Source organism: Oncorhynchus masou, chromosome 15 (genome assembly GCF_036934945.1).
Source record: "Oncorhynchus masou masou isolate Uvic2021 chromosome 15, UVic_Omas_1.1, whole genome shotgun sequence".
NCBI classification, from domain to species: Eukaryota; Metazoa; Chordata; class Actinopteri; order Salmoniformes; family Salmonidae; genus Oncorhynchus; species Oncorhynchus masou.
The window spans coordinates 21,112,306-21,137,992 of NC_088226.1; the positions used below are offsets into that span (position 1 = coordinate 21,112,306).

At 44.5% G+C, this 25,687-nt stretch overlaps 2 protein-coding genes across 3 annotated transcripts; one reads left to right on the plus strand and one right to left on the minus strand.

Moving 5' to 3' along the window:
* Window positions 1-538: 538 nt before the first annotated feature.
* On the plus strand, window positions 539-3,510 carry atf4b (activating transcription factor 4b). 2 transcript variants are annotated; one of them, XM_064988643.1, is made up of 3 exons: window positions 539-711; window positions 1,539-1,952; window positions 2,151-3,510. In XM_064988643.1, exons 2-3 carry the CDS (start codon window positions 1,649-1,651, stop codon window positions 3,125-3,127), a joined length of 1,281 nt encoding a protein of 426 aa, XP_064844715.1. In that variant the 5' UTR covers window positions 539-711; window positions 1,539-1,648; the 3' UTR covers window positions 3,128-3,510. The 2 variants fall into 2 exon arrangements, with proteins under 2 accessions (XP_064844715.1, XP_064844716.1); XM_064988644.1 differs by having other exon boundaries at window positions 2,154-3,510.
* A 6,313-nt stretch (window positions 3,511-9,823) lies between these two features.
* On the minus strand, window positions 9,824-16,673 carry LOC135555865 (GTPase IMAP family member 8-like). The gene is made up of 3 exons (XM_064988645.1): window positions 15,231-16,673; window positions 14,303-14,887; window positions 9,824-11,944 (listed from the first exon to the last, which is right to left on the minus strand). Exons 1-3 carry the CDS (start codon window positions 16,027-16,029, stop codon window positions 11,868-11,870), a joined length of 1,461 nt encoding a protein of 486 aa, XP_064844717.1. The 5' UTR covers window positions 16,030-16,673; the 3' UTR covers window positions 9,824-11,867.
* Window positions 16,674-25,687: the final 9,014 nt, after the last annotated feature.

Here is a 25,687-nt window from a genome sequence, read left to right on the forward strand (position 1 = left end):
GCGAGTGCCTGTGGATGGATATCCTAGGTCTACATCAACGATGTATATAAACCCTGGAAAGCTTATACTATGTAGTGGCCATTTAGAGGCTTTGAAGCCACCGGTCGGCCATATTGGTACTCACCAGTAGGCTCAGTCCGCCATAAGACTAGAATGGAATTCTATTGGAATTCTATTTCAATTAAATGTTTCAAGGACAAAATTACATATATTGAAGTATTCTTTGCTGTAGTTGAGGACAGTAACATTAGTAACCTCTAAAAATGTGACTAGGGAAAATGTGTATTTTTTCACTTTTTATTTGTATATTTATCTCACATAATATACTTTAAAAGTATGCATTATGGTCTCTGTAATAGAATAAACGTGACAAAAATGAATGTAGACATTAATAAATGCTTTTCTATAAGTTCCAAAATATGTTTTACAATGACGGGGGTACCACCGATGGGAGGCACGGAGGCTTCAACACAGCGACTCCTATCAGTATTCTAGTGTGTATATAAATCATTGGTCTTTTGGGAGTTGTATATTACGCGGCGCTCTCAAAATGCGCCATTTTCCACCAGCGCCCAACAATATCAACATTCAAGTGACACCGCTCTCTTGAGCGAAATGGCAGTTTAACGGCTTGCGGCGGTCCTAGCAGCAGCAAATCCAACAGTGCATCAACCCAGTGCACTGCTTCAACTTCATATTTGTCAAAATGACGTAAGTATATATTTAAGGATTTTATTTGTAAGCAATTTGCTAGCTAACGTGAATCTGACAGCCCAATGACGTCAATGTGCTCGAACCTCAATTTGTGAAGCTATTAGCCTGCTTATGTTTGGCGAAGTATTTTCTAAATACATATAGTATAACTTGCCGTAAGGTCGCCATTCGCCAGACAAATCCTTGGAATGACATTGGATACCAACGTCACGAGTCAGATCAGAGAATGTTAAATTGTATTTCTTTCGGGCAAAATGGTCAGTGAGTAGTTTCATAATTACAGCGCTAGCCATTGTCACCAATTGTTCAAAAATAGGTGGTACGATTTTATGGAATTTCCAGGAATGTCAACGTGGCAAACAAAATGGTTCGTGATTTTGTTGTTGTTGTTGAACAAAATGGCGATATAATCAGTGTTTAACGCGGGAGGGTGAACACAAGTGTGGCTGTTGGTTAGGGAGGCGGAAGCCGCCATCTCATTCGCTAGACACACTTCCATTCTGACGATGGTTGCTGTGGAAACTGACCTCATTTGGCGCGTTTGCGAGTCACAAGACAAAGGCAGGGAGGGTATTCAGTGCCAGCGTTGTAAAATGGTAGGGACAGTGTTGTGCACAAAACACATTACATATATAAACATAAGCTCAGACTTAATGTTTTTCCTACCCAATCAAAAATGTGTCCAAATATTACACAACATAACACTGCCGACCATGACATAATATAAAAATCAACAAAGGAGAAAAAGCTAATTTGCCTACATTATGAGCTAATGTTCACATTATTACATGAACTCACCATGTCTAATCCTGTCTCTTTCCCAGGTCCCTTGTGGAAACCCTCAGCACTGCTGTAGTTGACAGCATAAAAGAATCGCTCAACCTCTTACTGCCGTACCTACCGTCTCAGATCCTAGTGACTGAACAACAGAGCTATGACCATGATGAGCTCACAGTTTGGCCTGGACGATATGGAGGCCCTACTCTGGGGGCCTTCCTCTCTCATGGCTGACCCCATGGGGTCGCTGCGCCACCAAGATGAAGTTACCTCGATAGAGGGGGGGGCTTCACTCCTCTCGTCATCTTCCTCTTCTTCACTTCTCCTTCTATCCCCCCCTCCCACTCCGCCGTCACTGCTCCTCCAGGAAGAGAAGGCTGAGGCAGACTTGCTGTCCTTCCCTTGGCTATCTGCTGACCAGCTAGGCCACACCCATCACATTGGTGCAGATGATGGGAAAGGTGAGGACCATAACATCCTTAGTCCTTCCCACGTATGTTCATACTGGTCGACAGTGTGTATAAATCCATAGCGATTTATATTTGATTCCCATCTGTTTTTTGCCGTATAGAAAAGGTAAGGACTTATCACAAATTGTAATTCCAGTGTATTACTTTAGCTATTGAGCAGCGGATTAACCCTCTCTTTGTCCTCCACAGAAGATGCCTTTTCTGGCATGGACTGGATGGCCGAGAGGGTAGACCTGAGTGAGTTTGATCTGGACTCCCTTATTGGTTCCTGCAGCCCAGACGGTTCCCCCAGCTCCCCTGAAGACCTCATCACTTCCTTTGAGTGTCCCATGGAGCTGGATTTACTCCCCCTCCCCACTCTCCCTACTCCCACGGACCTCCCCACCACCACTGATCCACTTCTCCCCCCGACCATGTCACAGCTCCAGGAAGACCCTCAGGAGGGGTTTCATTCACCTCCCCCCTGCGTCCCTGATGCCCAGGAGGAGCTGGAGATCAAGTCGGAGCCACAGTCCCCAGCTCCCTCTCCTCCTCCATCTCCCACCTTCACCTTAGAGCTGGGCAGTGAGGTGTATGTCTCCGCGAGCATCAGCGAGAAGCCGCTTCACCTTGAGGTACCCCAGCCGGTCCCCAGCATTGTGCTGTCTCTCTCCCCGACCCGCATCGTCGTCCTCCTGGCCCCTAAACGGGAGGTCGGTGTGACAACCACCACTATCACCATCCCAGAGATTCTCTCTGACAGTGACAGCAGCTTCAGCTCCTCTGGTCAGCTCAACCAGCCCTCCATCGACACAACTCAGTCAAGGTTCCAAAACGAGAGCAAACCGTACCCAACAACCCCCAAGTCTAGGCCACAACATCCAGACCAGCCATCCACCACCACATCGAGTGGGAAAATGAAGTCCTCCACTGGAGGACCCCCGAAGGAGAAGAAGCTCAAGAAGATGGCGCAGAACAAGACGGCGGCCACGCGCTACCGCCAGAAAAAGAAGACTGAGCAGGAGGCCTTGAGCGCGGAGTGTGACGACCTCGAGCAAAGGAACCACAAGCTTGCGGAGAAAGCAGACTCCATCGCCAATGAGATCCAGTATCTCAAGGACCTCATGGAGGAGGTGCGCCAAGCGAAGAGCAAGAAGGGCCTCGTAACCTCTAACTGTACTGTGTAACCCACCAAGTATCCCACTATCTAAAATCTATGCTTTTTAAATGCATGTATTTTATTGAGACTCCCAACGCCCAAGTTCTATTGACCTTCCTGCCTGTCTCTACCTTTAAGAGTTTGAGACTATTGTTCTTGTAGCTTGAGTTTGATGTAGTCCCTTATCTCTTGTATGAAAACCTTTAAGTATTTTCCAGACAAACGATATTGACTTGTGTATTTAGTCTGATCTTTTGTAGTCTGTCATCGTTTATCAATAGACGTGTCTATATTGTTGTAGATGCATGTCTTAAATAGGCTTTGAAGCCTCTTATTCAAATGTACTTTTACTGTAGTCGGAATCATATCTAATTGTATTCCTTTTTTTTATCTATTAAAAAATCAAATCCGTTTGGTTTTGTGCTATTCATTTAGCAAACAAACTGGGAATGGGAGTATACAGTGTTAGTGATAAAGTATATTATTGGGACTAATTTTGTCATTTCAAAATGGGGCCCTTTTTGCTTTGTCATTTGGCTATTACAGGTGTGACTGTTTGTAAGTGTGGAGGCAAGTTGTTTAAATATTGCCCAGATCTGACCCGCTCCAGTGCACTCCTGTCATGTGAAAACCTGTTCCGTGGAGGAACATTATCACTGTGGTCTGGCCCAACATTAAACCCTTTACCCAGATACGGGTCAGGTTAAACTACCATTGTGTGCACTCCAACTGTGTAAAAGGTCTACAGTCCCATGAGACATTATAAGCATGTGGTGCTTCTTTCTAGAGAAAACAAGGACTGAGTTCTAAATTGCACCATGTCACCTATAAAGTTAATATAGTTCATTATGGGATACTACAGGAGCCAGGGTACATCCAAGTTCCAACTCTTTAATTTGTATTTTCTGATCATCCTGTGTTGGACACAGTTTACAGCACTGACCTGCTCTGAACGGTGCTGTTTGTGTGCGGACTTAAGCATTGCTTAAATAATGGAGGTTATCCACAGTGACACTGCCCCGTATTCAACCTAAAACTGGCACTAGGGTTCTGAAACTGTTTTTGTTCTAGGCCTTTTGTCCAGATAGCTTGGGGGAAATTCCATTTGGGCCTGTACTGAACATTTAGTGCTGAGGCACAATGTATGTCTCTGAAAACACAAGCTTCCCCAAAGAAGCTGTGGGCAGTGAGAAACCAGATCCATAGGACAATTAAACCCAATTTACCACAACTTCTAACTCTTGATGTTACAACTGGTCTAAAAGCAACCTTTTCATTCCAACCATTTTGTTGCACAATTTAATAATGGATAATAACCCCCTCTGCAAAGCAGGAAGTATCCTGGCTCCAGAAGTGTCATGCGATTCAGTCTTTCTTGGGAATCTCATGTGAGATCCATAATGGACATGTGACTGACCAAACCTGGTCTATCCGTTCATGGCCTGTGACTGAGACAGTAGGCTTTCACAAGTTGTGGGTTCTGTTGATTCCTCAGTTGCAGTTGGCGTCAGCAACTCAGTTGAAGTTTTGTATGTTCAGTTCACAGACATCTTTTAAATATGGGAAGACATGCAATAGACCTACATTGGACATATAGACCTACAAATTATCTCAGGATGGTATTACAATTTTTTTTTTATCACAGTTCAGTGGGATAAGCTTCAAAAAGTAAATTATTTCCTTGATTAATTCCTAATAACTTGGTAATTATTCGCTTGACTGGACCTCCAGGACCAAGTCCTCCTCAAAAACAAAGCAGGATCCACAGAGACAGTCCCCATCAGAGGTCTAGCAGCTACAGGCCCCATGAATATCATCATCAACACCTCCACACTCTGGTGCCTCCCCAGAGACAGATTCATCTCCAAAATGTAAATCTTGTTTCTCATGATCTGATGATCTCTAGATGCCTTTTAGCAAATTCCAAGTGGGCTGTCATGTGCCTTTTACTGAGGAGTGGCTTCCATCTGGCTACTCTACCATAAATGCCTAATTGGTGGAGTTCTGCAGAGATGGTTGTCCTGGAAGGTTTTTCCATCTCCACAGAGGAACTTTAGAGCTCTGTCAGAGTGACCATTGGGTTCTTGGTCACCTCCCTGACCAAGGCCCTTCTCCCCCGATTGCTCAGTTTTGCCAGGTTGCCTCCTCTAGGAAGAGTCTCAGTGGTTCTAAACTTGTTCCATTTAAGAATGATGGAGGCCAATGTGTTCTTGGGGACCTTCAATGCTGCAGAAATGTTTTGGTACCCTACCCCAGATCTCCGCCTTGACTCAATCCTGTCGCAAAGATCTACGGACAGTTCCTTCGAACTCATGGCTTGGTTTTTGCTCTGCATGCACTGTCAACTTATATAGACAGCTGTGTGACTTTCAAAATCATGTCCAATCAATTGAATTTACCACAGATGGACTCCAATCAAGTTGTAGAAACATCTCAAGGATGATCAATGGAAGCAGGCTGCACAAGATTCTTCAAAGTAGCCACCCTTTGCTTTAATGACAACTTTTCACACTCTTGGCATTCTCTCAACCAGCTGGAATGCTTTTCCAACAGTCTTGAAGGAGTTCCCACATATGCTGAGCACTTGTTGGCTGCTTTTCCTTCACTCTTCAGTCAAACTCATCCCAAGCCATCTCAGTTGGGTTGAGGTCAGGGTATTGTGGAGGCCAGTTCATCTGATGCAGCACTCCATCACTGCTTCTTGCTCAAATAGCCCTTACAGAACCTGGAGGTGTGTTGAGTCATTGTTCTGTTGAAAAACAAATGATAGTCCCACTAAGCGCAAACCAGACGGGATGGCGTATCGCTGCAGAATGCTGTGGTAGCCATGCTGGTTAAGTGTGCCTTGAAATCTAAATAAATCACTCACAGTGTCACTAGCAAGAACCCCTACACCGTCACACCTCCTCTATGGTGGAAACCGCACATGCAGAGATCATCCGTTCACCTATTCTGTCTCACTAAAGACAAGGCGGTTGGAACCAAAAATCTCAAATTGGGACTCATCAGACAAAAGGACAGATTTCCACCGGTCTAATGTCCATTGCTCGTGTTTCTTGGCCCAAGCAATTCTCTTCTTCATATTGGCGTCCTTTAGTAGTGGTTTCAAAGCAGAACTTTGACCATGAAGGCCTGATTCACGGAGTCTCCTCTGAACAGTTGATGTTGAGATGTGTCTGTTACTCTGTGAAGCATTTATTTGGGCTGCAATTTCTGAGGCTGGTAACTAATGAACTTATCCTCTGCAGCAGCGGTAACTCTGGGTCTTCCTTTCCTGTGGCGGTCCTCATGAGAGCCAGTTTCATCATAGCGCCTGATGGTTTTTGTGACTGCACTTAAAGAAAGTTCTTGACATTTTCTGAATTGACTGACCTTCATGTCTTAAAGTAATGATGGACTTTCATTTTCTTTGCTTATTTGAGCTGTTCTTGCCATAATATGGACTTGGTCTTTTACCAAATAGGGCCATCTTCTGTATACTACTCCACACTGAGTCGCTCAAATTCATTAAGGAAAGAAATTCCACAAATTAACAATGCACACCTGTTAATTGAAATGCATTCAAGTTGACTACCTCATGAAGCTGGCTGAGAGAATACCAAGAGTGTGCAAAGCTGTCATCAAGGCAAATGGTGGCTACTATGAAGAATCTCAAATATATTTTGATTTGTTTAACACTTTTTTGGTTACTACATATGTGTTATTTCATAGTTCTGATGTCATCACTGTTATTCTACAATGTAGAATTTTTTTTTTTTTTAAGAAACCCTTGAATGAGTAGGTGTGTCCAAAGTTGACTGGGACTCATATTTATAGGACAAACACTTGAAAACATTGCTTCTTATGATACTTTTTTTACAGTCTTTTTTTGCCATTTATGAATGTGTTATTCAATGCGTTTCTCTGGGCTATAGTAGTAAAGGCCAAATTCTATATTTTATCAACCAAAAAAAGTACTTTTTTTTTTTTTTATCTGAAAGGGTCTTAAAATTCTAAATTAAATAGTGAAATAATCCATAGTGTGACCATCTTAAAACAATTCCATATGCCAGAACTGTCTCTCTCTCCAGCTGCAGTAGGATTCAACAACACACGGATGTTTTGTCGATGTGCCTTTGATCAAAGCACTTAACCCTCATATGCTCCAGGAGTGCTGTTCTACGATGGCTGACCCTGTAAAACAACACATTTCACTTCACCCATCTGGTGTATGTGACAATAAAACATACTTTATCATCAATGTATTTATTAAAAATATAAAGTCTAGTAAAATGATTGCAAAACCAATCTACAAATGAAACAACTACTGCCAGTTGCACTGCAGCAGTGTTTGTCCACAAAGCTAGTGCAGTCGTCCTCCGTTAAACACAAAAGAATCCTATCAGGCAGAGCATACTGATGACCTCATGTAAATGTTAGGGTGGTGGTGGGGGAGGTTGAGGTATAGAGACCACATCAACACAAAGGCAGAAAGGGTAAGGTATAGGTGGGTGTTTGGAAATTAAATTTCAACCACAAAATGCTGGCAAAAACATTGGATCAGAACAATCATGTTATCAGTTCAATAGTGCTGAGCCATAGACATAGGAGAGCAGTTCAGTATCCTCTACTCACCATAATCTCTGTGTACGGGCAAGAAGGCCTCATCACCATTCAGTCTGAATTTCCTCTGTTTTGTCCAGCAGATCCAAACTGCGGAGCTCAAGCGCGTTTTCCATACCGGTACCCAGTTCAGGTCTCTGACCCTGCCCTATCCTAGAACCTGTGGTGGTTATATGGCGGCTGGGCTGGAGGAGGGCGGCCCCTTGCTTCATTGTGCGCCTCACAGAAACCCAGTCCCAGTTGAGGGTGTCTACTATGGTGACCTTGCGTCCGACCACATCAGCCTGCCTCCTCAGGCTCTGTTCCATCTCTGTCCCTGACTAAAAAGGCCCTCTGACCTAAGATGGTGTTCCCGACAACTTTTTTCTGACACACAGTTCCTCCTCGCTTGCGTGCTCTGGTGGGCCCCGGTAGCATTATCTGCTGAGTCACGGGGTGTAATCCAGGGTGGGGTGTCAACTACGGTGATCCGCCTTCCACAGACCTCCCCGTGGCCAACGGTGCTGTGGACAGTCTCTGTCCCAGTCTGGAAGACCTCCTCACCTAGGATGGCATTCCCTGTAGTTCTATTCTCAGCTTCCGGCCCCGCCAGCAACCGGAGCCTATGCTCCAGGAGATGACAGATGGGTTCTCTTTTTGGAAACGACAACAACAACCACTGATGGCTGTTTTGTGCTCTCCACAGCAGGTAGGTAGTCAGGCAAAAGGGACAGTTAGTTTCCGGCCTCATCACCATTCAGTCTGAGTTTCCTCTATAAAGTTGACAGCAGATGTTGGGATTGTGCAAGAAGGAGTGCGGATGGATACCTGACATTCAGAAACTAAACTCAATTATGGGTACCAGATTCAGAGCCAGAGAAGACTGTAGCCATTCTAGCCTCTTGTTTTCTTTCTTTCTCACTCCCCACCTCCCTTCTCCCCTCAGTTCTTCAGGGGATAGTCTGTCAGTTAGACTGTGTAAACAGAGAGAGAGCTCCACAAGATGCTGGCAGTCTTCTTCTTGGCTCTCACATTCTATCCCATCTCTCTCAGACTCCTCCCCTCTCACTCTCCCTTCCTCTTTCTCCCTCCCTCTCTAATGGTCTTTCCTTCACATTCCCAGAACTCTCTTGTATCTCTTGTCATATTCAGCCTTAAAGAGAACAGATTGCATACAATGCAGACGGGAAGTCAACACAGTGCAGCTCTTCTCTGGAAAGTGACTTGTTATTCAGATGACCCATATTAGGGAGCTGCTCCCACACAGAAAACAACATTTTGCTGAGGACGATGGGGGCTGGCTGGAGCAGGACTGGACAGAAGTTACAATGGTTTTCTGTTAGTCCTGGTATAATTGTCGTCCCAAGTACTAGGCTTAATCTGTGTCTGGGAAACCAGCCCCTAATGTTTTAAGACTACACACTCATTACACATATCACTACACAAGGGATGTTATGATACCAGCTAGCTACCCTACTGATATTGTTGCACACGCTATGTCTAGGTGTCCTAGGCCTAGCTACATGGGCTGTAACCTGATTTTAACTGTGCATTTATGTGAGAAGTATGTGGACCGTGTTGTATACCTGTGCCCAGGACACAGCAAACTTACCGGGGTCCAGGGCCAGCTTCGTTTTGACCCCTTAGTTGGCCAGCCCAAGCAGATTATCGACTTGTTCAGTTCATGGTGACAAAATAAATAAAAACAAAAGTACAAAGAGGGCATGCCCCAAAACTAAAGCTAACACAAAACAAACACTGCCAGGCCGAGAGGCTTGTGGCCACCTATCTCTGATTAACGATAATCTCAATTGCCCACACCTGTGTGCTTATCAAGGCTTCCTAGCAGAGCACAGGACCTGACTCGGTTGGGGATGGCGCATGGTAGTGGTAGTATGCTATCCACCTACTATGTCAGGGTTAAGCAACCGTGGTCCTGTTTTTTATTTAACCGACCTAGAGGACCAGGTGTGTTTAATTTAGGCAATCACTAAACTGATCAATTAACTAAGTAGCTCTGTGTGGTGCCCAGTTGGGATGAAATCCTGCAGTACCTGAGGCACTCCAGGAACAGGGTGGCCCACCCCATGTACTATGTGCTAACACTGAACAACCACCCCATATCATAACAATATACAGTACATACAGTGCAAAATGCTTTAATGTACATGTTTTCACGAATTTCAGTGCAATTGAACATTCACATAACATCATGTGCATGTATTTTTTAATATGTGTACGGCAATGCACTACTAGATAAAACAGTCAGTAAAGCATTTATATGTGTCAGAGTTGCGATATTTAACCTATAATAAAAAGTTAATGTTAGATTTCAATAATACACGGCAGTGCTGTTACAGAACATCCATTACTACATTCCAATTTAGTTTGGTTTGTTCTGACGACACAAACCAAAGCCTGATAAAATGATAAGATTGATGTGATTATTTTAAGAGTGCCGTTTATCTTTAGGATGCTCACCACACATGCATTTATAAGACATCGATTCATAATGCGTAGTTGCATTTTCAATTACCATAACACCTTGAGGGAAACAATGACAACTGGGTCGTTCTTGAATTGCAGTGGCATTTGGGGATTTTGGAAACGTCCATTGTCTAGATTTTAAATATTTAAATGTATTTGGGTACATCTTCCCATTTCAAATCGACTAAAAGGGCAGCTTAATGACTTTAAATCATTTCTACCGTTATGATAGAATTGTGCCACAGTAGGAGTAATAACACCAATGATGGTAACACCAATGATGGTAACTAACACTAATGACACATTTTAGATAAACTAGGATTTTCTTAAATGGAGGCCATAGAAGGTCAAATATTACTTTAACCCTTTTAAAAACAATTGACTAAAGTGACATGATGAATAATTTTGCTCACAATATAATTGCCCTTCATTTACATTTCAATAGAGGCAACCACATCAGGTGAGGCAACCCCATATCACAGTCATAGTAAGTATGCCACATTATATGCCAAATAGCCAACATGGATGGAAGTATATATGGACGTTTAGTTGCTAATTGGTTACATAAAAATGTATCTTGAATGTTGGCTGTATGGTATATATGAGGGAGGTGTGCCCCTTTCTGTCCAATGAGGTCATTAATGGGGGGGGGGGGGGTCACACTTCAGAACAGGGAACAAGTATTGAGGTGCTATGCCCCTTATTAGTCCCAGCTTGAGATAATTTCTTGTGTTACTTGATATTTATTAACAATAACTATGACTTTATTATAGCTAATAGTGAGGTTATTAATTACATGCATTACATTATAATGTTTGAATAACAAATAAACTTAATTAAGGCCTAATAAATGGCTAATAACACATAATAAAGGTCTTATAAGCTACTTATATACATACTTATAAACTAGAAATGAGTGGCTCATATGTGTACCTTCAAATACAGTGTCACCCTTGTTTGAATTGTTGTTATTAACTGGCTCAAGGCTGCATCATTCGTGGGGGACGACATGTTTACTGTTGCCTTGTATATCTTTGTAATGAGTAATGAGATCAGCTTTAATATTGCAGAGAGATTGTGACTTCTATCAATGTAATTCTAAGCATAATTTCCCATCCCCCATATATTTTTTGGTAAATAGATTTTTTTATTATATACATTTGCCTTCTTTTTAATAGCCTTTATTTGTTTTCATTGAACTATACAATATTTTGTTACTTTCTAGCATTCAAACTGGTAGATAGATATCTCTTAATGCCCAAAATATGTCACTACAATGTGCTTGCATTAAGTACTGCATACAGTTTTACAGTATAATGGACTTGCATTATGTTGTATCATTGATAAACAGTTCAATATAAACAAAACATGAATGATGTGCAATTATTTGTCCTTTTAAAGTGTTTTTCATGGTTGCAAAAGGGAGGGACGCAAATGCCACAGCAATTCAAGAATGACCTAACTACTTTGAATACATGTTCAGTCCCTTCAGAATGTATTCACACCCCTTGACTCTTTCCATTGAAAAAGTCAAGGGGTGTGAATACTTTCTGAAGGCATTGTATGTGTTATTTAATTTAATTTCCAGTGTAATTATACACCAGGCCACTTTGAAATGTGAATGTTTTGGCTTGGAGTGTGAGAGCATGTCCACCTTACAGTGTGTAAGCATGTGCTCTTGGCTACTCTCTCCCTTGTCACTACTGGAGCTGGCATCCTCTGCTACAGTCCTCTTCTGGGCTGTTGTTCTCAGATGACTCAGGGCTTTCTTCATCCACTGTCAAACACAAAAGAACTCAATTATCTCAAAACTTATTCTCTAAAGGGGGGGTTAAAATAATTTGGTAAAATATTGAATTTGTGAATTTGGCCTTTACTACTATAGCCCAAAGAAACACATTAATAGCAAAAAAAGACTGGCAAAAAAAAAAAAAAATCATAAGGAATAACGTTTTGAAGTGTCTGTCATATATCTAGGATATGTAAGAAACCTCAGGAAATATGTTATTTTTTTGGGACATAAATTTACCCCTTCATCTTTGTTGGCACAAAGCTACCTTCATACTTCCCTTTGTTTGTTTGGGTTACCTTCAGACGAGTCCCGTGACACTTGTGGGGGTCGTAGAGCAAAACGGAAAACACCATCTCGGGTTCATGAGTTTCTCCCTTCCATACAGTGGTCATAATAGTTAGGCCAAACCGTTTTTGATGCCACAGACGTTTTCGTGAGAAGAACGATTTTTGGGATGTCTCATGGTCTGACAAACACAGCTGTAGCTCGGCCACCTTCCACCGCAGATGTGGAAGGCCGACATAGGCGGAAGTGGTGGATTGAGACACATCCCATGCAAAAACTGATATTCCGAGCTTAAACTGAAGGATTTTGATGTTCCGAGACAGGATTCTGTCGAGGAACAGATCTGGGTATTGAAACATTTCTGCAGCATTGAAGGTCTCCAAGAACACAGTGGGCCTCCGTCATTCTAAAATGGAAAAGGTTTGAAACCACCAAGACTCTTCCTAGAACTGGCCACCCAGCCAAACTGAGCAATCGGGGGAGAAGGGCCTTGGTCAGGGAGGGGACCAAGAATCTGATAGTCACTCTGACAGAGCTCCAGAGTGCCTCTTTGGGGATGGTTGTCCTTCTGGAAGGTTCTCCCATCTCTGCAGCACTCCATCAATCAGGCCTTTATGGTAGAGTGGCCAGACAGAAGCCACTCCTCAGTAAAAGGTACATGACAGCCTGCTTGGAGTTTGCCAAAAGGCACCTAAAAGTCTCTCAGTCCATGAGAAACAATATTCACTGGTCTGATGAAACCAAGATTGAACACTTTGACCTGAATGCCAAGCGTCACGTCTGGAGGAAACCTGGCAACATCCCTACGGTGAAGCATTATGGTGGAAGCATCATGCTGTGGGGATGTTTTTCAGCAGCAGGGACCAAGAGGCGAGTCAGGATCAAGGGAAAGATGAACGGAGAATAGTACAGAGAGATACTTGATGACAACCTGCTCCAGAGTTCTCAGGACTTAAGACTGGGCCGATGGTTCACCTTCCAAAAGGACATTGACCCTAAGCACACAGCCAAGACAACGCAGGAATGGCTTCGGGACAAGTCTCTGAGTTTCCTTGAGTGGCTCAGCCAGAGCCCGGATTTGAACCCAATCGAACATCTCTGGAGAGACCTGAAAATAGCTGTGCAACAACGCTCCCCATCTAACCTGACAGAGCTTGAGAGGATCTGCAGAGAAGAATGGTAGAAACTCCCCAAATACAGGTATGCCAAGCTTGTAGCGTCAAACCCAAGACGACTTGAGGCTGTAATCACTGCCAAAGTGTCACGCCCTGGTCGAAATATATTATGTTTATTCTTCATTTATTCGGTCAGGCCAGGGTGTGACATAGGTTATTGTGGTGTGTTTTTGTCTTGGGGTTTTGTGGGATGTCTAGCGTTAGTCTATGGCTGCCTGAGGCGGTTCTCAATCAGAGTCAGGTGATTATCGTTGTCTCTGATTGGGAACCATATTTAGGCAGCCATATTCTTTGTGTGTTTCGTGGGTGATTGTCCTTAGTGTCCTTGTTCTCTATGTTAGTTTTACACTAGTATAGGCTCTTTCGGTTTTCGTTACGTTCTTTTTGTTTTGTAGTATTTGTATTGATTCGTGTTTTACGTTTTTTCATTAAACATGGATCGCAATCTACACGCTGCATTTTGGTCCGACTCTCCTTCACTGCATGAAAACCGTTATACAAAGGTGCTTCAACAAAGCACTGAGTAAAGGGTCTGAATACCTTTGTAAATTTGATATTTCATTTTTTTATACATTTGCAAAAAAAAAATTTTAAAAATGTTTTTGATTTGTCATGGGGTATTGTGTGTAGATCGATGAGGGAAAACAACTATTTAATCCATTTTAGAATAAAGAAGGAACAAAAACAATTTAATACATTTCAGAATAAGGCTGTAACATAACAAAATGTGAAAAAAAAGTCAAGGGGCCTTAAAACTTTACTGTATAACAAAAAAATGCTTGACAAAAACAATCATAATAACATATATGAATTTCATCCAGAAGTGAATTAATGACAGCAAGGAAAGAAGAGAGGGATTCAGTATCATCTACTGTCTACTCACTCTGTATTGGCAAGAAGGCCTCATCACCATTCTCTCTGATCATTTCCTCTATTTTGTCCAGCAGATCTGAGATGTTCCTTGTATCCTTCCCCGGCATCTTGCTGTCCACCACGTGATAATAGTTCCCACAGTATTCCAACAACCTGTGGAGCTCCCGCCCTCCCTTCTGAATGTGCTCCTCGACGGGCGTTCGGCCTAGCCAATCCCCGCAGCTGAACAGCACCATGGTGTGGAGACACGCCCTATCACCAAACAGGCCCTCCAGGTGGGCCTCCAGGGTCCGCCTCTTGCGTGAAGTGAGGGTGGAGATGATTGGCAGCACCAGGAGAAGGGTGTGGGGGCCAGGCCGGAGGAGGGTGGCACCTCGCTTCGACTCCTGTCTCACGTGTTTCGGGGTACGTCTGACGGAGAACCAGTCCCAGCCTGGGGTGTCAACGATAGTGACCCTGCGTCCGGCCACCTCAGCCTGCCTCCTAAGGCTCTGCTCCGTCTCTGTTCCAGACTCAAAGTCCCGCCGGCCCAGGATGGTGTTCCCTACAGAACTTTTTCCCACTCCTTTCCAGCCCAACAAGAGGACCCTCAGCTCTGGAAGAGACAGAGAGAGATAGAAAGCGTTTAGGAACTATTATGCCAAGTATGCAAAGCTCTTAGAAAAGAAGGTTATATTTAAAAAGGTTTTTCAGGTGTCCCCATGTGAGAACCCTGTAGCATAGTTAACCGGTGTTATTACATGAACCGTTGTTAAAAACCCTTTGAAGAACCCTTTTAGGTTCCAGGTAGAACCTTTTTGGTGTTCCATGTAGAACCCTTTCCACCAAGGGTTCTACATGGAATCTAAAGGGGTTCTTCAAATGGTTCTCCCGTGGAGACAGCCGAAGAACCCTTTAAAACTCTTTCTTCTAAAAATGAAGCAATAAGAGCTGGTCACCTCTGGGAGGCCCTCCGACCATCCGCAGTCTCTGCCTCTCCCTTTCCTCCCGCTCCTCTCTCACCCGCCTCTCTTCCACCGCCTTCCTTGCCTGCTCCTCCTCTAGCAGAATCAGTTCGTTTACTGCAAAATACCAGCCATGGTTTTCCTTAACCTGCTCCTCTACCTTCTCCAGCAGCTCCTGAACTTGTGTGTTCACCGTGATGTCATCCCCACTCTGCTGTGTGTTATTATCCAGGCCATGGTATCTGTTACCACACCTCTCCACCAGCCACTGAAGGGGCTCCCCAGCTGCAATGAACTCCTCTACGAACGTCCCCTCCGGTAGCTTGTCGACCCCAGTGAAGAGCACCATGGTGGACCTCCAGGCCCCTCCTCCTAGATGACCCAGCTGCTTCTCTGCTGCCTTCCTGTGGCCCTCTGTGAAGGGCTGTGACACGGGGACCACCAGCAGGAGCGCATGGGGCCCTGGGGGACAGAGGGTGGCACCGACACAGGGTCCCTCCTTGCTAGCCCGCTCTGGCGGGGCCCCTGTGTTATCATCCGCTGAGTCATGGGGTATAATCCAGCCTGGGGTGTCAACCACAGTGATACGCCTCCTGCAGACCCCCCCGTGGCCAACGGTGCTGTGGAGAGTCTCTATCCCAGTCTGGAAGATCTCCTCACCTAGGATGGCATTCCCTGTGGTGCTCTTCCCAGCTCCTGGTCCCCCCAGCAACAGAAGCCTACGCTCCGGGAGATGACAGATGGGTTCAACTGTCGGAGACGACAACGACTGGCAGATGTTTGGACTCTCCATTTGAGCTCTCCAAGGCAGGAAGGTAGTGAGTGATAGATATTGTCCTGTTTTAATGTCTATGCTGTCAGATGGCCAGAGAAGAGAGAGCTATAACTGACAGTAGCTGCCGTTGGGATTGTCCATGGAAGAGTGCAGATAAATATCTGTAGCGAAACATAGAGGAGCAGAGCTCCAGAAGTAAACTCACCTACCAGTACCAAATTCAGAACCAGTGGAGACTGTAGCCATTTTGTCTCTAGCCTCTTGTTTTCTTACTCACCCCTCCACCTCCATGCTTTTTGCCTCCTGCTCCTTCAGGGGACACCGGTAATCTGTTCAATGGTGTATCCTGACCGGTCCACAAAATACTGGCAGTCAAAAAGGTTTAGTCTTCTAGTCTCTCTCCCTCTCATGCTCACTCTCCTTCAATCGCAGAACATTTCACTCTATCCTACCCCCCCCCCTCTCTCTCGCTATCTCTCGCTCGCTCTCTGTTTCCCCTTTCTCTCTTTGTCACTCCTTCTCTCTCTTCCTCTCATTCTACCATTTTCTTTCTCCCTTTCTCTCTGTAGGTCTTTCTCTCTTGCCCCCTCTTCCCTGGAACTCATTTTCCCCCCTTTTTTTATTTATCTTCTCAAGAGTGAATATTGTGCAGACAGGAAGTTAACACCATGCAGCTTCAGGGAAATGACTGGTCATATTGAGGGGAAGCAGACAAGGGAGCTGCTCCCACACCGAGCACGACATACTGCTGCAGACAGAGACAAAGTGGGGAGCAGAGTTGGAGAGAATTTGCAGTGGTTACAGCTGTGGGAAGTATTCCCCCAATGCTGAACACTATTTATAATACAGACATTGGAGGAACATGTGTGAGAGAGGGAGAATATGAGGGAGGAGGGAAAGAGATGATGACATATTGAAATACGGTATTAACAAGAAAATACAATATTTGAAATGCAGACCAGAAATGTGTGGTTTTGTACATTTTGGCTACTTATAATTCAAACCAAAGAGTCGTGACTCGTATGAATCATTTCAGTTTAGCGTGTGAGCATCTTCTTACAAACGGAACCACACAAAGCACAGCCAATAAGCTTTGCAACAGCATTACCAGGAGGAAAAATGCATCTAGGCAGCCTAGCGCGAGAGCCACTGTCCAGCGAGAGCACATGAAGCAATCACTAGATTGAGCGGCTCCATCTGCAGGCCGAAATAAACACAACACCCCTTGACTTTAAACAACAATAAATACTAAAAGAAATCATCATTACAAAATGCCAAAGATAAGGGTACCATAGCTATAGCTCACATTCTCCCACGTTTCTGGTTGGCAACACAGGGAACCCAAACATAAGCAAAAAACGGTACAGAAAGTATTACCCCTTTTTCACATCAACTATTCCCCTTTTTCTTTGACGTTAGACAAACCAGGAACAGCAATAGCAGCCTAATGCCTCTGACTTTATCAGAAACGTGTCCATAATGGTATATAAATGCATCATAATACCAACCAACCAACCTCTTTTGATCTTGGTGGGTTTATTTATTTAATGCATTATACTGCTATTGTACCAGGGTAATGCACAATTAATAAAGATTGTACCATTTATCATAATTAGGCGTTATCGTGGTAGAATGTGACCCATGGTAGAGTGCAGGTTAAAACCATGGTATTTCCATGATCCACATCTATACCATGGTATAAATGATGCAATATCTTGATATTATTTAGGTGCATGACAGTACCATCATACTTCAAAGCTAAAACCATGGTACATTTCCATGATTCAGATCTATAGCATGGTATAAATGATGCAATAACATGGTAATATTTGAATTGTGCAAATAGTATAGGGCCTACCTATCTGAGATTTGTAAATAGATGTAGAGTCGATGTCCGGAAATGGAATTAGCCTAACAGACAAATCCCCATAGCAATCTGTCTAAGCTACAGTTATGTTTTTTTCCCCCATGGGCTACGTCTTCCACATCTGCAGTTGGAGGTGGCAGAGCTAAAGACCTGGAGTCAGAAGACATCCGAAAAGTGTTCTTCTCACGAAAATGTCTGTAGTGTCCCAATGGTTTGGGCTACATCACGGGAAGTCTTGTCTGTAGCTACACACTATGACCCCTCTATGCATAGCTGTGGAAGTAGGGGTGCTGAGGGTGCTGTATTATGCTTGTATTTTGGTGCTATTCATGAACAATATCTCCATGTATATGTTTGCTACTTCCTATTGAAGAATGTGCTCTGACATGTTGACTCTGATGTAGACTGCTTGAATAGTCACACAAAGGCCGTTTTTGAAGTAATCTAAAGGGAAAAAATCTACACCATCAGCTACCTACCATTAGCCACACTATATGAGTAAAATATGAGTCATACAGTGAAGTGTAAAGTAAAGTATGGAGTTGCTCTTCAATCCATTCAATTGGAGTTGAGACATGTTGGATCTACCATTTTTTTGTGACATGGGCAATGGAAATATTTAAAAGACATTGATTTTAAAAGTAGGTGCTTTGGGGTGGCAAGTAGCCTAGTGGTTAGAGTGTTGGGCCAGTAACCAAAAGGTTGCTAGATCAAATCCCCAAGTTGACAAGGTAAAATTCTGTCGTTCTGCACCTGAACAAGGCAGTTAACCAACTGGTCCTAGGCCAACATTGTAAATAAGAATTGATTCTTAACTGACTTGCCTAGTTAAATAAAATACAAAATAGTAAGCAGAAAAAGGAAAACAAGCTTGAACCAACAAGTATGACAATGAACAAAAAAGACATGAATGATATAAGCAGCTTGAAGAAATACCAAAAAATATAGAACACTGTCAAAGCTCACGATAGGAATACTATAGAGATTTTGATGAATGATAATAATGTACAAGTATTATTGAGAAAACATCCTGCAGGAAATCCTATAGGAAACCCTATAGATTTATACCTGTTCAAACAACATGAAACCGGTGGCAGTATGTACCCTTTCAGTTTGTTTGCATACTCAAATAAGTAGTAGAAGAAGAAAATTGACTACTTCAAAATGGAGATTGCCTCAAAGGCGTTGCCCATGCGCTCACAGATACCATAATTAGAATGATATAGGGATGCTTTCTTTGTCATTCTCTATGTGCTGCCCATGCTAAAACAGGCTTTTGGCCACTAGAGGCCTTTATCATTCTTTATGTGTGAGTCCACTGAGGTATCTCTGGTGAGTCTCATCTTATACCATACATCGCCCTGAAGTGTCGCAAAAAAAACCAGTTCTTCTCCATGTGACATTAGTGGACAGCAGCTGCACCATGACATATTTGGTAAATCTTCAAGGGCAATCTCAATGCTGTGTGTTACAGGGAAGACATCCTCCTCCCTCATGTGGTACCCTTCCTGCAGGCTCATCCTGACAGGAACCTCCAGCATGACATTGCCACCAGCAATATTGCTTGTTCTGTGCGTGATTTCCTGCAAGACAGGAAAGTCAGTGTTCTGCCATGGCCAGCGAAGATTGGAGCACGTCTGGGACCTGTTGGATCAGAGGGTGAGGGCTAGGGCCATTCCCCCCATAAATGTCCGGGAACTTGCAGGTGCCTTGGTCGAAGTGTGGGGTAACATCTCACAGCAAGAACTGGCAAATCTGGTGCAGTCCATGAGGAGGAGTTGCACTGCAGTACTTAATGCAGCTGGTGGCCACACCAGATACTGACTGTTACTTTTGACCTCCCCTTTGTTCAGGGACACATTATTGCCTTTCTGTTGATAAACTTGTTCAGTTTATGTCTCAGTTGTTGAATCTTGTTATGTTCATACAAATATTTATACATGTTAAGTTTGCTGAAAATGAACGCAGTTGACAGTGAGAGGACATTTCTTTTTTTTGCTGAGTTTATGTTACCTAACTAATTCTGATTCTTATGCCACAAACAGGGAGGCCAGGTGCAGCTTTCAGGTTTCCTGAGTTTAAGGTAGCAGTGACAAAAAGAGAAATGGATCATTTATCCATATACACAATGGAGTTGCTGGCCATACTGGGTAGAGGAGGTGAGGGCAGAGAGGGTAGTCATTTTAATTGAATAGAAGTTTCATAATGCTTAGGTTGTTACGAGTGTACTGATATAAGTAGGACATGTGACATCATGGCAACTTTGAAAGATAACACTATATATCGGCTATGCACATTCATGACATGTGGCTAGTAGCCTAGCGACAGGGTAGCCTAGTGGTTAGAGCGTTGGACTAGTAACCGAAAGGTTGCAAGTTCAAACCCCCGAGCTGACAAGGTACAGATCTGTCGTTCTGCCCCTGAACAGGCAGTTAACCCACCCCAGGCCGTCATTGAAAATAAGAATTTGTTCTTAACTGACTTGCCTGGTTAAATAAAGGTAAAATAAAATCTCGCTCCAGTGAATACAGGCGGTTGATGTCAACATGCAATATTCAAAAAAGTATTACAATAATGAGATGTATCCACCAATACAAATAGAGGAATGGACGGGAGCTTGGCAGCCCGCCTTTCCGCTCTGTGGACAACAAGTCCTATTGTTAGGGTGGAAACTTAGGTATCTCGTCATTATATTCAAATATTTACCACCCTTGGGAGGTGTAGCAGTGTTGCTTCAGTCACTCTCCTCACCACAACATGGGCTTTAACCAGGGACCCTCTGCATACATTGACAACAGTCAGCCTTGAAGCATTGTTACCTATTGCTCCACAAAAAAAGCCCCGATCCTTGCAGGGAAACTACTTCAAGGTCTCAGAGCGAGTGACATCACCGATTTTAAACACTACTAGCGCACACCGCTAACTAGCTAGCCATTTCATATCGGTTCAAAGGCACTTAAATTGTTTGTCTTGCACATTCACCCTCTGAATGGCACACATACACAATCCATGTCTCAATTGTCTCAAGGATTAAAAATCCTTCTTTAACCGGTCTCCTCCCCTTCATATACACTGATTGAAGTGGATTTCACAAGTGACTTGGTCAGTCTATGTCATGGAAAGAGCAGGTGTCCTTAATGTTTTGTACACTCAGTGTATATTGTCATACCAAAATACTTTACAATGTAAAATCCAAAATATCTTATAATCTTCTTTCTGGTGGACATACGTTTATTTAAAAAGCAAGAGTGATGCAAGTAAATTTGGTTAAAAAAAGCATACTTTATAACAAAACAAATATCACAATGAAGTTAATTCATAAAATTGATCATCCCCTTACGTAAAAAAACACATAATTTCACATGTGAATGTCCACATGCATATTAAGTGCCCGGCATCTGACCTCCTGGGTGAATACAGAAAAAGAAGAAAGTCTGTCCTGTTGTTTTTTTTATGAAGAGCACCTATCTATGCATGTGAAGCTTAGTTATTATATAAGATAAGCTGTGAGAGCTTTCATCCCCAAACCACTGTAGTGTACGAACTGTAAAGGATTTGGCCATGCAGATGGATGGAGTATACTGAAGAGCGGTGTGCAGAAGGACAACGGTTTCAGTTGGGGTGGGATCGTGATCCCGAGTTCCTGGAGTTCAGCTCAGGCAGCACTGGGCAGACAGGCGGCTCAGGCGGCGCTGGGCAGATGGGCGGCTCAGGCGGCGCAGGGCAGACGGGCATCTCAGGCGGCGCAGGGCAGACGGGCAGCTCAGGCGGCGCTGGGCAGACTGGAGACTCCGGCAGCGCTGGAGAGGAGGAAGGCTCTGGCAGCGCTGGAGTGAGGGGCTCTGGTGCCTCTGGACTGAGGGGCGGAAACTCTGGTAGCGCCGGACAGGCGGGAGAACCTGTATTGATGGGACGGAGAGACAGCCTGGTGCGGGGTGCCGGCACTGGTGGTATCGGGCTGGGGACACGCACCTCAGGGCGAATGCCTTGCATACTACGCCAAATCAACAGCTCTCTCTCTCTTCACTCTCCTCCAATTCTATTAACAACTCCTCAAGTGTCTCCTCATCTCCCATCCGTTCACTCTTCTCCAATCTGTCCAATAACTTCTCGACCCTCTCAGACTCAGCCCTCAGCTTCGCCGACAGCTCCAAGTGCCCACCCCCAAGAAATTTTTGGTGCTGTCACTCGGGCTTCCTTGCCAGTTACGTTCCCTCGTATCGATGGCTCCTCTCTCTGGCTGCCTCTGTTCTCCACAATGCCTCCACCTGTTCCCATGGTAGGCGATCCCTACCAGTCTGGATCTCCTCCCATGTGTAGCAACCGTTGCCATCCAAAACATCATCCCATGTCCAGGAATCCTGACATTTCTGCTGCTGCTGCTTCTTCTGCTGCTGTTGCCTCTCCTGCTGCTGCTGCTTCTTCTGCTGCTTCTGTTGCTTCTCCTGCTGCTGCTTTTGCTGCTGCTGCCGCTTACTCGGCTGCTTCTGTTGCTTCTCCTGCTGCTGCTTTTGCTGCTGCTGCTGTTGCTCCTGCTGCTGCTGCTTCTCCTGCTGCACCTTGGGACGGCGACATTCCCCTCTCCCTTCGAGGATTTCCTCCCACGTCCAGGAGTCTTGTGTTGTCGGCCGCTGTTGCTGCTCATTACCACGCCACTTGGTCCTTGTTTGGTGGGTGATTCTGTAATGGTTTTCCTCCTCTTCATCTGAAGATTGAGAGGCAAGAAGGATCGGCGGACCAATATGCGGCGTGGTAAGTGTCCATGGTTGTTTATTTGAACACATAAAAAACACCAAAATTCTGAGATTTCCATACCCAACTATAACATTTTCCGTCAAGATAGAACTGCCAAAGGAGGAGGAGTTGCAGTCTACTGCAGAGATAGCCTGCAAAGTAATGTCATACTTTCCAGGTCCATACCCAAACAGTTCGAACTACTAATTTTAAAAATGACTCTCTCCAGAAATAAGTCTCTCACCTCTCACGCCTGCTACCGACCCCCCTCAGCTCCCAGCTGTGCCCTGGACACCATTTGTGAATTAATTGCCCCCCATATAGCTTCAGAGTTTGTTCTGTTAGGTGACCTAAACTGGGATATGCTTAACACCCCGGCAGTCCTACAATCTAAGCTAGATGCCCTCAATCTCACACAAATCATCATTGAACCCACCAGGTACAACCCTAAATCTTTAAACAAGGGCACCCTCATAGACGTCATCCTGAACAACTGGCCCTCCAAATACACCTCCGCTGTCTTCAACCAGGATCTCAGCGATCACTGCCTCATTGCCTGTATCCGCTACGGACCCACAGTCAAACGACCACCCCTCATCACTGTCAACACTTCTGTGAGCAGGCATTTCTAATCGACCTGGCCCGGGTATCCTGGAAGGACATTGACCTCATTCCGTCAGTTGAGGATGCTTGGTCATTCTTTAAAAGTAACTTCCTCACCATTTTAGATAAGCATGCTCCGTTCAAAAAATGCAGAACTAAGAACAGATATGGCCCTTGGTTCACTCCAGCCCTGACTGCCCTCGACCAGCACAAAAACATCCTGTGGCAGACTGCAATAGCATCGAATAGTCCCCGCGATATGCAACTGTTCAGGGAAGTCATGAACCAATACACTCAGTCAGTCAGGAAAGCAAAGGCCAGCTTCTTCAGGCAGAAATTTGCATCCTGTAACTCTAACTCCAAAAAGTTCTGGGACACTGTGAAGTCCATGGAGAACAAGAGCACCTCCTCCCAGCTGCCCACTGCACTGAGGCTCGGTAACACGGTCAACGCCGATAAATCCATGATTATCGAAAACTTCAACAAGCATTTCTCAACGGCTGGCCATGCCTTCCTCCTAGCTACTCCAACCTCGGCCAACAGCTCCGCCCCCCCGCAGCTACTTGCCCAAGCCTCTCCAGGTTCTCCTTTACCCAAATCCAGATAGCAGATGTTCTGAAAGAGCTTCAAAACCTGGACCCGTACAAATCAGCTGGGCTTGACAATCTGGACCCTCTATTTATGAAACTATCTGCCGCCATTGTCGCAACCCCTATTACCAGCCTGTTCAACCTCTCTTTCATATCGTCTGAGATCCCCAAGGATTGGAAAGCTGCCGCAGTCATCCCCCTCTTCAAAGGGGGAGACACCCTGGACCCAAACTGTTACAGACCTATATCCATCCTGCCCTGTCTATCTAAGGTCTTCGAAAGCCAAGTCAACAAACAGGTCACTGACCATCTCAAATCCCACCGTACCTTCTCCGCTGTGCAATCTGTTTTCCGAGCGGGTGCACCTCAGCCACGCTCAAGGTCCTAAACAATATCATAACCGCCAACGATAAAAGACAGTACTGTGCAGCCGTCTTCTTCGACCTTGCCAAGGCTTTCGACTCTGTCAATCACCATATTCTTATCGGCAGACTCAGTAGCCTCGGTTTTTCTGATGACTGCCTTGCCTGGTTCACCAACTACTTTGCAGACAGAGTTCAGTGTGTCAAATCGGAGGGCATGCTGTCCGGTCCTCTGGCAGTCTCTATGGGGGTGCCACAGGGTTCAATTCTCGGGCCGACTCTTTTCTCTGTATATATCAATGATGTTGCTCTTGCTGTGGGCGATTCCCTGATCCCTGATCCAAACTTACCCTAGTAAAACTGACTATCCTACCGATCCTCGACTTTGGCGATGTCATCTACAAAATAGCCTCCAACACTCTACTCGGCAAACTGGATGCAGTTTATCACAGTGCCATCTGTTTTGTTACTAAAGCACCTTATACCACCCACCACTGCGACCTGTATGCTCTAGTCGGCTGGCCCTCGCTACATATTCGTCGCCAGACCCACTGGCTCCAGGTCATCTACAAGTCCATGCTAGGTAAAGCTCTGCCTTATCTCAGTTCACGGGTCACGATGGCAACACCCACCCATAGCACGCGCTCCAGCAGGTGTATCTCACTGATCATCCCTAAAGCCAACACCTCATTTGGCCGCCTTTCGTTCCAGTTCTCTGCTGCCTGTGACTGGAACAAATTGCAAAAATCGCTGAAGTTGGAGACTTTTATCTCCCTCACCAACTTCAAACATCTGCTATCTGAGCAGCTAACCGATCGCTGCAGCTGTACATAGTCTATCGGTAAATAGCCCACCCAATTTTACCTACCTCATCCCCATACTGTTTATATTTATTTACTTTTCTGCTTTTTGCACACCAGTATCTCTACCTGTACATGACCATCTGATCATTTATCACTCCAGTGTTAATCTGCAAAATTGTAATTATTCGCCTACCTCCTCATGCCTTTTGCACACAATGTATATAGACTCTTTTTTTCTACTGTGTTATTGACTTGTTAATTGTTTACTCCATGTGTAACTCTGTGTTGTCTGTTCACACTGCTATGCTTTATCTTGGCCAGGTCGCAGTTGCAAATGAGAACTTGTTCTCAACTAGCCTACATGGTTAAATAAAGGTTAAATAAATAAAAATAAAATAAAAATTTGAAGAACTGTGCAAAGCTGCACTCGCTGCCCTCTCCTTGCCACACTCAAACGCGGAGGTTGAACGGCTATTCAGCCAAATGAGTGTGGTCAAGTCAAAGTTATAAGAAATAGAATGTCATTGCACACTGTCAACTCCATACTCCTGGTGCGGTATGGACTGAAGTTGGCTGGTGATACCTGTTACCAGCATAACCTACCAAGTGAAGTTCTGCAGCAGTTTGGCACCACAACAGCATACAGCTTTAAGGCCACTCCATCCTCTCTGCTGGTTCCAGCTCCGTGACAATGAAGATGAAGAGGATTTCTTTGCC

Coding starts and splice junctions, on each gene's coding strand:
- atf4b (XM_064988643.1), top strand. CDS start 1,649: ATGACCATGATGAGCTCACAGTTTGGCCTGGACGATATGGAGGCCCTA. Junction 1,953..2,150: donor TGGTGCAGATGATGGGAAAG/GTGAGGACCATA, acceptor TGTCCTCCACAG/AAGATGCCTTTTCTGGCATG.
- LOC135555865 (XM_064988645.1), bottom strand. CDS start 16,029: ATGGAGAGTCCAAACATCTGCCAGTCGTTGTCGTCTCCGACAGTTGAA. Junction 14,888..15,230: donor GGTCGGAGGGCCTCCCAGAG/GTGACCAGCTCT, acceptor TGTCTCTTCCAG/AGCTGAGGGTCCTCTTGTTG. Junction 11,945..14,302: donor GGCCTTCTTGCCAATACAGA/GTGAGTAGACAG, acceptor TGTGTTTGACAG/TGGATGAAGAAAGCCCTGAG.